This window comes from Cyanistes caeruleus, chromosome 11 (genome assembly GCF_971803275.1).
Source record: "Cyanistes caeruleus chromosome 11, bCyaCae1.hap1.1, whole genome shotgun sequence".
NCBI classification, from domain to species: Eukaryota; Metazoa; Chordata; class Aves; order Passeriformes; family Paridae; genus Cyanistes; species Cyanistes caeruleus.
The window spans coordinates 4,019,501-4,033,119 of NC_141711.1; the positions used below are offsets into that span (position 1 = coordinate 4,019,501).

General features: G+C 43.5%; 2 protein-coding genes across 33 annotated transcripts in view; one reads left to right on the plus strand and one right to left on the minus strand.

Annotated features, from left to right (window-relative positions):
• FOXP1 (forkhead box P1) overlaps positions 1-13,619 on the plus strand; it is a 378,502-nt gene that overhangs the window by 113,555 nt on the left and 251,328 nt on the right. For 4 of the 32 annotated variants that reach the window (XM_086846824.1, XM_086846845.1, XM_086846848.1 and 1 more), the window contains exon 1: positions 10,837-11,148. The exons of 26 other annotated variants lie outside the window; for them this stretch is intronic. The gene's annotated coding sequence lies outside the window, so the exon portion shown is untranslated. Of the gene's footprint in view, positions 1-10,639; positions 11,149-13,619 lie in introns of those variants that run through there. 2 more of the 32 variants (XM_086846830.1, XM_086846856.1) reach the window with 2 other exon arrangements.
• LOC111934962 (uncharacterized) lies at positions 9,420-11,124 on the minus strand. Its single transcript, XM_023935130.2, has 2 exons — positions 10,940-11,124; positions 9,420-10,817 (listed from the first exon to the last, which is right to left on the minus strand). Exons 1-2 carry the CDS (start codon positions 10,990-10,992, stop codon positions 9,908-9,910), a joined length of 963 nt encoding a protein of 320 aa, XP_023790898.2. The 5' UTR covers positions 10,993-11,124; the 3' UTR covers positions 9,420-9,907.

A 13,619-nucleotide genomic window follows, 5' to 3' on the forward strand; every position in this document is an offset into this window, starting at 1 on the left:
CATAAAGATGCATTTATGCCTTATGCCATTTCAGTGTGTTGTGTTAGGCACTAGTACACAGAAAAAAATAGTATTGAGTAGGAGTTCTGGAATAAACGGTGTGATTTTCTACTTTGAAAAGGATTCTTCCTTTAAATGATTAACTGTGTTTGATTCTGGGTATGCCAGCTGGCTAGAAGAGGGAAGGCAGGATTTGATAATGTTTAGTTTTTTCTTAGATGTTACAAGAATCTTAATTCCTTCCTTCATTGTATTTCAAAATAATATAACTATTGATTTCAAAGTGGAACCGTCAATGAAACTGCTATTATCTTACGCTGTCACAATAGCCGCACTTTCTCAGGTTTCTTTGATGAGCAAGGGGAAAAATCCCTGTTCTTTAAATGCACTAGTTTGGGCTTTCAACTTCCAGGCACACTCTCGAGGAGGGAATAATCTCTCCTAGGCATGATTTTGAGAAGGATAGCCCTTCTGGCAGGGCGTGCAGCAGACGGGGAGGCAGTACCTGGACCTGCCCCAGGGAAGCAGTGGTTGCCCAGCTCCACACGAGCGCGGGGTGAGGAGCCGCGCGCCCGCCTTGCGTAACGGTAGCGTGACCGTGGCTGGGACAGGACACCCATCCAACTGTCATCTGTGCTCCAGCAGAGCCCTCCCAGTAATGGTGTTTGCTTTGGCATGGCTTTCTGGCTCTAATTTGTCAAGTTGCACTGGAACCCTCCCTCTGCATTTCCTGCTCAGGGAGAGGAACCTTGTTGCATATTGTGTTCGGCCCTGGAAATTCATCTTTATTGTGCTCATGAAGTTGAGCTTGACCTGTCCTCCAAAAGGGCAGGGGAAAGTTTTGAAAACAAGTTTGTCTGCTTAGAAACAGCAGCAAGAAAATGCCCTAAGCCATAAACTGGAGGAATAAAATGAGGGTAAATAAAAATAAAAGTTCATTTCACTCTTGGTCTTTTTTTTATTTTTTTTTTAAAGGAAGGATGGAGGAATAATAGCCTTGTTTTCATTGATGAGAACTTGCTGATAGAAAAATGAGAACAAGTTTACAGTAGCTTTGACATTAGTTACCTTTATTCAGCATGCTCCAGCTGCATTGAGCCCTCAGGAAGCCTTCACCATGCACACAGTTTGTTCTTGGGTGTGAAAGCAAACAGTATTTGAGTTGGCAGTAACTTCCCTTTTAGAGAAGTTTGCTGCCTCGGCAAGAAACCGCAGCGTGAGCTTTCTGCTGTTGAATGTTTCCACTGGCAGGATGGCCTTTTTCCACATTTCCTTGGTTTAAGGAAACAGATTTTGAACTTTTTTTTTTTTTTTTTAAAGACAAAATGCCAACATTTAACAGCTGGAGTTAGTATATAATTTATGGGTTTCACTTTTATGCTCTTTCAGTATATAAAAATTAAAAATCTGCAATTATTCTGAAGTTATGCGAGTTATTGCAGAAAAGTGATTAAAAATTTGAACCTCTGTTATGAGGATTTCAAGAAAGTCATTGTTATCTAAACAGTTATTTTTAATTACTCTCTTTAATGACTTGTAATTGTTGTAATTTACTTCTGTTATTACACTTACCATATACGTGATATTTAAGGAAGTCTTTTGTTTCCCCCCTTTGATTAACAAGGAGGAGTTTGTGCAGTTGAAGCACTTTATATATTTAGTTTTTTAATTATTCTTGCATGAGAGCTTGTTAATCTTCCCTCTCCTATGAGAATCTTCCCACTGTGGCAGCTCCTTTTGGAATATTGATGCAGGTAGAGCAGGCAGAGGCTTCCAAGCTGCACCTTGCCAAGTTGCTACTCGCTAGCAAGAAGGGCTCTTAAATCTGGCAATAAAGATATCCAGATGCTGAACGGACCCTGATTCACCTCTGTTTGCTCCCTTTTGGGGTGGCCTCTTCTTCCGAGCTGAAATTCGGTGCACGCTGCTCAAACTTTGAAATGCCCCGTATTGGCTGCAAATTTCAGATCCCAAACTCAGCAGCTAGAATTAGAAACAGATTAGATGCAGGAAATTAATGCAGCCAGCCAGTAAATTATGGAGCAACAGCCGCTGTAAGTGCGGTGGTATTTGTGTTCTGTCAGTTCAGGGATGCTCGTTGTGTTTTGCTGAGCATCAATCAGATCACATCTGTATAAACAGTGGGAACACAGCACAGATCTTTAAAAAGCAAATCAGCCCAAAGAAAGCTTTGCTGAAGGAGTTTCCCTGGTTTCGCAAGCTGGAAAAGAAGGGAGGGGGAAGGAGGGGAGAGGCTGGAAAGTAAATATATTATGTACAGTGCTGTTCATATTAAAATCACTTAATTTGTATTTTAGATTTAGGGGAAAAAACATGTTGTAATGATGAACAGCAGTGTTTGAGAAATGTATATTTTTTTATTTTCCCAGACAGTGGCTATTTGTCATTTTTATCTGTGAGACTTGTAGACTTGATTGGATTTATTATGTATGCTGCATGTTTATGGCGCTTTTATTGTACGCTGTTAATTTGTTGTAACTGCTGCCACTTTCTTGCCAAGGACCCCTTGAAAGCAAGTATGTGTCAACAGTTACCTTCCAGTTTAATAAACTTAACACTATTTCTCAAGTTTGGTTGTTCTGCGTTCTTGGGGAGCTTTTGACTCTGTTGTAGCTGGGGAAAGTTGCTGGAACACAGGCTTAGTTCTGCAGTAAGTGTGTTTGAAGGTAAAGCACTGTCTGTCTTTTTTTTTGAGGGGGTTTATCTGTATTTTAAATTAATAACACAGCACTAGCCTACAGATACCATTACTTAAGTTTATAGCAAAGAAAGTGAAAGGAAAAAAATCTCAAGCTTCTTTTAGTAAGCAGGTCAATCGGCTTTTAAAATAAAATATAAAATGTCTTTTAAATTGATGCTAATAGTGAAAAATGAGATGATACCTTTTTATGTTTTTGAAGTCTGGAAACATTGATAAATTATCCAAACAGGATTAGTGTGTAGTTATTGGTAATAAAACTGAATGTATTTATATGATAAGGATTAAACAAGATGAGACTTCATTTTTCAGGAAAGATGCAAAGACAAAAATAATCCTAAGAAAAATAATGTGCTGTGGATACATATTTAAGGCACAACTGGAGGTAGAATTAAAACGGTGGATTAAAGGTGTTTTGCGGTAAAATAATGGCTGGAGTTGATACATTTCATTTTCATTCCGTTTAATTTATTTGAGTTTATTGCCTGCCGATGAATCTCACTGATGATGCTGATTCCATGAGCTCAGCTGTGTTATTAACTTTCTTGATAACGAGGTGGAAGCGTGCTCTGGAGAAGGAGCAACAAGGGTCCTTCAAATGGATGGGTTTTGTTCACTGTGAGGATGTGGTCCTCTAGCCCATGATAGAGAGGGATGGGTGATGTGTAACCCTAAGAAGGGGTGCTCTTGGGGAGGCAGGAGATCCTTCTGGCTTTGAGAGTGCTTTCTGTGGAGCATTGTGCTTTGGTGGAATTCAGGTTTGTGAGATGGCTGAATTTCAACATCTGTGAAAGCCCTTATACACCAGAGCAAGTCACACGGGAACGCAGCACAGTTGTAGTGTGTGTGGCCACAGCATCTCTTCAAACCTACAGATTGTATCTTGTCCTGCAAGAGCTCTGCATCAAAATCCTCCTTCCTGGAAAGGTCATGCAACTTTTACTTTTGGCATTGATAAAACCTGTCTGTTTTCACTCTTCATGTCTAAAGGCTGGTTTGCTCAACGGTGCCTTACAAGGCAAGCCCAGGGTTTGTTCAACTCGTCTCATTGGTATGAACTGGTTTCCGTGAGCTCTGCCCCTGTTTTGTCTCAGATTATTACATTCCCCTCCCGTTCCACCTTGCCCATCACCATGTGCATATTTCATATTGTAATGGTTGCCCATATGCGTGTTTGGAAATAGCACCTGCTTTTTCCAGAGTCACAGTACTACCCAGGGAGACACCTGATTTGTAATCCCAGTTATATTAAAAGCTGATGCAATGCTGATGGGCCATAGAGTGCAGATTCAGAAAGAGAAAAACCCCTCACTGGGTGATTTGATATGCATTAAAACAATCCCATATTGCTAATATCTGCATTTGCACTGGTTTGCATGTGTATGTGCACACATGCCCTCTGTCTTACTTTGACTGAGTTCTCTGCACTCATATATGAAGGGTGAAATTACACTCATGACAATTTAGAAAACAGACTTCTTTCCTCCTTTCTTGCATTTTTGCTTTTTTTTTGGTCACATTTCCTTTATAGAGTAGTTGTGAGTTCAGTAGTGACAGGCGCTCTAGTTGGGCACTATTCACTCTGTGTTCTGCATTTATCGTATGGCAGAGATCCTTTGGTGTGCTCTGATGAATCAGTGTGCAGACAGAAACACAAAGCATTGACTAAACAGATTACCAGGAATAGTTTATTTAAAGAGGGGATGTTCCTGGTGGGAAGAGAGGATCTGAATCTGCTCAGCTTTAGCATGTTGGGCTGTAACATCTCCCTCTCTGCCCCCTCTGCCAGAAAAGTTGGAACTGACTTTGTTCTGTGCTGGTGTGTGTTGCAGTAGAACAAAGTACTTAAAAATGCTGCAATTGCTTCCCCAGTTCAGTTATATTTTATGTGTTACATATCTGGCTTCTTCCACATTTAATTCCATGATGTATGTAGGCAGGAATGCACTTTTTGAGTCTTTATGAACAGGACTTGTATAGGGTCTGACCTGGGGCCCGTTGGATGGAGGGAATTGAAGTACCACCTTGCACTTGGTTAGCTGGTGGTCAAACTTGCACAGTGTAAAATGACTTTTTGCTGCTGGGTTTGTGCTGTGAATCCATGAAGGGATGATTCCCTCTCCTGAGGTCCCTGTGCCTGAGTGGGTGGGTTCCTGCTCATGGCAAGCATCTCTCTGTTCCCCTTGTGCCAGACCTGCCAGGGACTAATTCTCTTCTCCATGAGATATTACCCTGCCAAACCCAACCAACCCAGGACAGATAAACTGAGAAAACAGGTCTCATGTGAAACATACAAGTAACAAACATTGTTTGTTTAGTGTTTCCCCACCCTCATATTTAATTGTATAAATTAAATGTCGCGTCAGTCTGCCTCAGGTGTTGGCATCCTATTCAAATTTCAATTACCACCATTAAAGTGTATTTATGCAGTTCACAAATATGGGGAGAACATATTTATAGCAATCTTTTATTGCTGGTTACGTCCTGAAAAAAAATAACTCTGAAATGCTGAATTGCGAAGTTTAAGCAAGTTTTGAGTTGAAGGAAATTTTCTTTTCTCACACAGTACAAGTCCTAGATGAAACAAACAGCGATAAATTGTATCGCTGCTCAACTCATGTCTGTGAGACTGTACAGCAGTAATCATATATTGTTACTGGAACCACCTAAATAATTAATTGTGAGAAAACAACATAGTTAAGGCTCAGGAGGGGAGCAAAGGGGAGAGGTGCAAGTCTGAATTTTCTCACTGCCTGAAAACAACATTTGCAAGGCTCTCTTTAGCTACTGCTAGGAAGAATATAATTGAACAGAGGCTGAAATTATACTTCTGAAAGAATAAGCTTTTCTGTATATCAAACATTTCACACAGTAAAACAATGCTATACCTGATGAATAATTAAAGTACTGAAGAAAAACATCTCTCCATGTGTAACTTAATTATATGTGTGAAGCATTTTTACCCTTATGAAAAAAATGTAAGGAATGACTTTTGTTTTCATCTCCGTTCAATATACAAGAGGCTCTTTCTGTAAAATATGAAGTGTTGTGGAGCTCTGTGAACTTCTCAGTGGCTTTCTGGGATTGTCCTATGTGACCCTTAAAGTGTTGGTGATAGATTCAAGTGTGGTGGCATTTTCAGGGTGGGTTTTTTTTTGTCTAAAGCAATGGGTAAAAACATGTAAGAAGAGGAGAGAGTGCAAATGGTAGCACTGCTTCCTTGTGTATACAAAATAGGGTTTGTGAGAAAGAGAATTAAGAGTTCAGTATTTCAATAATGAGAAAATAGTGTTAATTTATACATTTTTGTGAGTGCATAGGAACTCCTAGATAAAGTTGCAGCCACCCTAAAGTATTATTTTCTTCCTTATTCTATTAAGTGAATATGGTTTAATTTTTTCTAAATGTTGATAAGACAGATGCTTTTCCAACTTTCACCTTCAAGCACCCACTGTCCAATGAACTTACGATTCTCGAGCCTTTTGCATCACCAGTGCAAATGGGTCTGGACCAGAGATACTGACATTATCTCCAGCAACCTGGACTTCAGATTACTCCAAGTGACCAGTATGTTTTTGTTGGGCAGTTGTGGGGAGCTCAGGTTCCCCAGCATGGTGATTTTACAGGTGTTCTGCAGTTATTGGGTGTTTTTTTTTCTCTCACAAGAGAAATACCAGCTGGGAAGGGTCTTTCAACTCATCCGATCTCAGCCCTTAGTTGTGCTCCTGTCTCCAGTGCTACTGCACCTGGATGGCTTTCCCTCTCCAAATAAGAGGTTGGCAGTTGCTCTGTTCAAGACTTTGTAGCCTGTTGAATCATTCAAATGTGTGTCCCCCACAGAGGGCACTCCTTTTATTTTCTTATTCTTTTTTTTTCCCCCTCAGTGCAGTCAAATGTCTGGTTTTGTTTCTCACCTCCACGTAATAAAATCAGAACTATTAGTAATAGAAGAACCTGTAGAAAGGGGAGGTTTTTCTCCCATCTGCTACTTCGTGCTTGGGTGTGAAAGGAGCCAGGATCATGTTTCTCTTGGCAGTTGTCTCGCTGGCATCCTGGATGTGGGGAGGCTGGGGAAGGTGCACAAGGGCAAGAGGGGGCACCCTGAATGTGGCTCAGTTGCCTTAATGAAACCCCTGGTGACATCCATTGTTTTGCTGGGCATGGAGGTCTGTCTGTTGTCACAAGGTGCACCCCGGAGCTGGGTCACGAGCCATTCAAGTATACCCTAAACAAGTATTCTCTTGTGAAATGGGTAAGGAAACTGCTGGAAAAACATCCTTGCAGATTATTTTTAACCCAGTCTCTCAGGACCATGTATGTCCCAATGTGAGCCTTGTCCCCTGTAGCAGAGGAACGAGATGAAGTGGGTTGCATCTGTGTAATTAATGTTCTCCTAAGGGTTTCTTTGGGGACCTTCCTCCTCTGAAAGTAGTTTTCTAAATTACTGTGAATTAAGGGTGGGAGGAGATTTGATTAGCTTGGGTACTCCTTGGTAGTCATCATGAAAGCCTTCATTTTTGTTTGGGAGGATTGAAGAGTTTTCCTGGTGTATGTAGTGGTTACTGCCATGGAAATACCTCTAGTGCAGAGGCAGAGCTACTTAAAAATACTTTCAGCCAGCAGATCCCTGCTGTGTTTGCAAGGGTTCCTTTGGCAATGAAGATGATTTCAGAAGAGAGTATATTTTTTCTTCTTAAAAGGTTACTAAGGATACTGTCCCTAAAATAAGGATAGGAAACTCTTAAATATGGCATCACAGATTGGATACCTTTGCTTCTAAATCACTTGTGTTTGATATGTGGGTGCTTGTGTTGTTTTCTCATTCTTTGTTAGTCTGTCTGTGCAAACAGATGTACATTGTCTTCGAGATTATTTTAAACCATAAACTATTTAAGACATTTGAATGTGAAAACAGCAGTATTAGAAATCCAGGCTGGAAGCAGGTGCTAATCCTGCTGCTTGATAACTTAGGGAAGGTTTGGGTGTAACCAGTGAAGGTTTTTTGTTTGGTTTTGGGCATTTCAGTCAAGAATGTATTTTTATTTTCTGTAGACCCAAGTACATGATCTGAATATATTCTGTACTTGGGACTATTTTTTGCTATTTAATGCTAATAATATTTACAATATTTACTTTGTTCCTGTTAGGTTGTCTTTAGCTTTGTAAATGCATCTTTGACTTCTCCTGTACGTCATTGCATGCTCAGATGGCTTCATGTAGAGACAAAGTCATCAGAGCATTGAAAATGATTGAAAATTTCTGAGCATCTCAGTGATGCTGTTGGTTTTCATTTTCCAAGAGCAATGCAACCTTTCATTGCAGGTTGATATACCTGACACGTTGGAGGGGAATTTTTGAAAAGAAAACAGTTTTCAAGGATATTTTATTCTTGAGCTGTAAGCAGATGTTGACATCAAAGTCTGAGGCACTTCTAGCTGAGCTGTTAAAGATATCTGTGTAGTTCTCTACTGCTCCTGGAAGATGCTTCCCATTTTATTAGTTTTTAGAGTTCTCTGGTCTTGCTGTTTCCTGCTATTTGAGCAGGAACATAGCTGAAGATGAAGGTCTCTATACTCTTCAGATAACAGAATATGTTCTGTTGAGAGTTTTCCACCCCTTCTTTTTATGAACAGAACAGCTTTGCTAAGCAGACACATTTTAATGATAGTTAACTACATTTCTACATTGTACAGTGGTATTTTGCTACATTAATTACCTTGTCAAATGTAATAGGTAATTACCACATCAAATCACCTTCACATGTTATATGGAGGCATAACTTGCTAAATTATTAAAAAAAAAAACAAACAAACAAAATCCCAGAAGCCCAAGGGCAACATCACCACAAACCTGTCTCTTTCTCTTCTAAAATAACCCACTGATGTATGTGAAGGCAGGAGCCTCACTAACCTCAGCCAGCCTTGGCTTTGGGGTATGGCAGCAGCTGCTCTGTGTCCCCCAACACCATGCATGTCCCTTCTTAGATTTTAAATAAAATCCTCTGATTTTATCTGGTTTTTTGTTCCTAGCCTGAAGCAGGTCTTTTGAGTGAATCCATGAACAGATTTCTGCCCAGTCTAGGCTGTGCTGGAAGGAGCACTTCTCCCCTGTGACCAACCATAGCACACAGAGGAAGAAAATAAGTTTTGTTTATTCTTTCCTCTCTGATAGATACCTAAATGGCATTTCTGGTGAAACTCTGCAACAAATGTGTGAAACTAGTTAGTGCTTTAATGTGCAGGGAGCACGTGCCACAGTGGTACCCACAAGGGACCAGGAGCTGAGTGATGCAGGTCTTTGTCTTGTCTTACCATAGCTGAAAAGGGATGTGGGGGGAAAGGCTGCTTTGAAGTGCAGTTGTGAGTAGAGACCAACCCATAAAGTTCAGTTAGGTTGCTTTGTAGATAAGTACTATTGCTTTAGATCCTCCTTATTTTGCCCTTTTGGCGATGTATTTAGTGTCCTCAGGGGTTTTGGCAGAGGCTGCTTGGTGCACTACATAACTCTGGAAAAAATAAACAGCAAAGGAGTTCTGTCAGGGAGGGGAGGCCCTTTTGCATATTGATATTTTGTGTATTTGTTTAAATATGCTTGGTGTCTTTTGTCCAGTGGTGAAAAATGGGTAAAAAGAGGTGGCAAATGCTGCTGTTTGTACTTCTATATGCATTACAAATGCATAGAAAACACTCCAATTACAAAGTTTTGGAAGAAAAATTCATTTATTTTGAAAACTGTGTGAATATGTTACTATGTACCTATCTATCTATGTTACTATGTATCTATCAAACTATCTTACCTATACATAACTATATATTAACTATTATTCAGCCTCAAGGAGACTGAGGTGAGACTTTGTTATAATCTTCAGCATTCTTATGAGGAGAAGCAAAGGACCAGTAGCAGAACTCAAGGAAATTATGTGAAGCTGTTGGGGAGGTTTAGGTTGGATAGCAGGAAAAACTGTTTTCACCCAGAGGGTGGTTGATCACTGGAACAAGTCATAGCATTGAGCCTGTCTGAGTTAGGAAGCATTTTAACAATTCTGTCAGGTACATGGTGGGTTTCTTCGGTCTCCTCTGCAGGGCCAGGAGTTGGGCTCAATGACTGTGATGGATCAGCATATTCTGCGATTTCAATAATGACTCCTTGGCAGCAAGTGAAACTGATTTATGGAGGCACCCTCCAGTCTCAGTGACGTGGCCTCTTGCGAGCTGGAGAGCCTTTGGGGCTGCTGGCCCTCCTTTTTAGTGGTCGCTGTGGTCCCCCAGTTGAAGGATCACTGCCCTTTATGGAATTAGGAGTGCCTGGGCAAAGCTTCTCTGGTTCCTCCTGGGGCTCTTGTTCCACATGGATGGTGGTGGAAGCAGAGGGCTGTGTCTTTGGACCCCAACCATTGGCACTAGATGAGGTGCTAGGCATCTCATCCCCACTGGATCTTGCTGGACCTGGGGTAAGAGATGATGAGCTGTCCTCTTGCCCTGTGGCACCCTGGGTGCGTGGTGGCAGGCGGTGATCCTCCCCGCAATGCTGCGGCTCAGGGACATGTCTGTGCTGGGCTCTGGATGTTGATGTTTCAAACAGCATCTCCAAGCTCTGACAGAACCATGAGTACAGGGTCTGCTGTATTGCTGAGTTGGCAGAGAAACAGCTCATCCAGTTTGGGAGCGGGAAGCCGCCTACGAAATGCTGGACGTCTCCCGCTGTCTCCCACTGTTGATGTGCTCCAAGGTGATGGAGGTTGGGAGCATCTGGCTCTCTGTGAGCTCTTATTGCTGGGATGACTACTGGTGTTATCATGGGTGGAATGATGGCATGCTCCTCAAAATCATCATCTGCCCGCACTGAGTGCAGGATGGTGGTCATCTTCCGCTTGCACAGGGGGCACCGGGTTTTGTTGTTGGCCCACCGCAGGATGCAGGCATAGCAGAAGCAGTGCAGGCATGGCATCACAAAGCTGGGCTCACTCCAGCTGTCCAGACAGATGGGACAGCGGTCCTTCACCTCTGTGTCTGTGCTGCCCCTGTGTTGCAGTGGGCTGGGGGGATCTTGGGATGGTGAGCTACTCCCCCTTGCTGCTTCTGCAGCAGTGCCTTCCATGCTGGGGAAGGGCAAGAGACACAACAGTCACTGATGGGCCCAGGGAGGGGAGGAAGGGATACTCAGGTCTCAGGAAGGAAACCCTCCCAGCTCCCCAGGGTGGCATGTCCCTGTCCAGCTCACCTCGGCTGCTGTGAGCGCACCTTCCTCAAGCCCCGGCTGCCTGAACCTGGCATGGCCGGGGAATGTCCTTTAATGGCTCTGGAGTGAATGACTGAGTGCTGTGACCAACTCTCAGCTCACTGCCAGCTCCAAGGCCTGGCACTCCACACCTCGCGTCCTGCTCGGCTGGAGTCCTTGCACAGGCTGGCTGGCTCAGATTCCGTGCCCAGGTACGAGCGGTCAGGGCAGGTGACACCACAATTGTCGCTTGGAGACGCCTCGGTTCCATCCTTGGTGCCCATGGAACCCATCGCTTGGGTTGTTAGCAACGCCAGAACCCGTTGCTCGGGGCTGGAATCGCCCTGGGCCGTCCCCGCCATGGCGGTGCCTGGCAGCTGTGTGGGCCCAGCACACGTGTCAGGGCTTACCCCTCCCCACCCCACTCCCTGTCTTGTGCTCAGCATCAGTGTTTGCCACCAGCCTCCCAGGCATCCTCCGTGTCTGCCCAGGGCTGTCAGGTTGCTCTGGCTGTGTCAGATGTCTCTGGGCATGCAAGGCCAGAGGGTTCGCTTGGTAACGCCTTGGAGCTCTACTGCTGCAGGCCATCCCTCTGGGCTGCTGCTTTTGCCGCTGCCTCTCCCTCTTACACACTTCACATGCTTTAGTTCTGTTTCTCCATGATATCTCTGCTGGATTTCACAGGAGCAGTGAGCTCCAGTTCCCTTCTTTCTGGCTTGCTTGTTCAGCTAAAGCAAGCCTTCCTGCTCTTTCAATTGCTGCCACCTTGCAGTTGTACCTCGTGTCCTTCCTCAGGCCGTGAGCCTGCAGTCAGGGCCTGGAAACATGAGCAGAAGGCTGGGAATGATTGCTGGTTGTTTGGATCAGTGCAGTGAAGCCGTTCCTGATTTTATTTTACCTGGTGGTTTATTCCTAGCCTAAAACTGATCTTTTGAGTGGATCTATGAGCAGATTTGTGTCCAGCTTAGGCCATGCTGAAAGGAGCACTTCTTCTGTGTGACTAACTGCAGTACACACAGGAAGAAAAGTAATAAGTTTTGGTTATTCTTTCATATCTGATATCTACCTAAATGGCATTTCTGATAAAGGTCTGCAATAGATATGTTACACTAGTTTAGTGCTTTAATGTGCAGACAGCACTTTGCACAGTGGTAGCCACAGGGACCAGGAGCTGAGTGATGCAGATCCTTGTCTTGCTGCAGCAGCAAAGTGAGGTGAGGGAAAAGACTGCTTTGAAGTGCAGTTGTGAGTGAGTGGGGACACAAAGGGGTGAGCTAGTGGGGGACTGAGTTGAGAGGACTCTTCCCAAACCACAAGTGTACTTGTATCCTGATTAATTATGGTCCTGACATTGCTTTTAACAAGCCACACAACTTCACCAGTTTTAAAGACCCGAGTAAGTTCTAAGTCTGTTCCCATGTGTTTCATAAAGCTCAGTTAGCAGATTGCTTTGCAGAAACTTCTAAAACTTTATATCCTTCTCCCTTTGTCTTTTTTGAGACCTGTGGAAGGGTTTTAAGGCAAGTTGGTGGGGCAGGATGGCCCTAGAGAGCCCCTGCCCATGGCCCAGGAAGCAGAACTGTAGTAATCCAGCCATCTCTTGAGGAAACCCTGGCAGATCATCAGGATCAGGAAGTTTGTGATCTGAATCTATATCAAGAGGTGCTCCTCATCCTGACAGTGGATGAGCCTCTCTTCATGCTCTCATGGAGAATGGCATCCTTTGTGCCTCACCAACTCCTGAGTCATTCTCAGAGGCAGAAGATGGCAGGGAAAGGAGGGAACTGTCTCGCTCTTGCTCCTTGCTGCCCAGGCTGGCCTGCTACCCTCACCACAGCTTCTGTCTAGCCTTGGGTGAACCCCAGCCCTCTGCAGCAGGACACCCTGAGATTGCAGGGCTGCTGCCACCCTTCAGTGCAGAGCCAGGGGCCACCAGGAGAGCTCCTGCCTCCTTCTCTAAAGCTGTGGGTAAGATTTTTTTTTTTTTTTAAATTTTTATTTTTTTTTTAATCCTTTGGTGGTTGCTACATCCTCTTGCCCAAGATTTCTTAGCCAGCACTCGAGGAGAACTTGCCTTAAACGGGAAGTGTAACCAAATCCATTGCAAATTAGCAGTTAAACTGACAGAAGGACGTTGGAGTTTTTAGTTGTTGCGTTTTAAAGTTGGCCAAGTCATGCTGTGGATATAAAAGGATTGTTCTTCACACTCTGGCATGCTGGGCGAGGAGGCTACTGTGGTGTGTCCACACACAGCGTGGCTGAACGTGGCATAATCTGGTTTGAAATAAACTTGATGACTTTCTTCTCCCCTGTCTGAATTAATATTGGGGGTTTATGAGAACAGAGAGCAAAAATGCATCATGTCCTTATTTTTCCGACAGCTGACACGTAGAGATGCTGTTGTTTATGAGAAGGCCACTCACCAATCCATCCCTAGCCATGTGGAAAATGTTAGCGGTGCTGTATCTTGGATACAGTACCTCTATTTTCCAAAGAGATGAACACTGTTAAGTGTATCTTTCTGCAGGAGCTGAAGCTCCGTTTAGGATTCTGGGATTTCTTTTTCTGATCTTTTCTTTCCTGCTGAGTGCTGACTGAGGTATTTCTGGGGTAGGTGCCAGGGTTGTTCTCTCACTGATGATTCATGTGCCCTTCGCATGTTGCTCTGCAAAATGACATGTAA

Bases quoted from the DNA above. Each gene is read 5' to 3' on its own strand.
- LOC111934962 (XM_023935130.2), bottom strand. From the start codon at position 10,992: ATGCCAGGTTCAGGCAGCCGGGGCTTGAGGAAGGTGCGCTCACAGCAG. The intron at 10,818-10,939 runs GTGAGCTGGACA...GCCCTTCCCCAG, and splicing joins GTGCGCTCACAGCAGCCGAG to CATGGAAGGCACTGCTGCAG.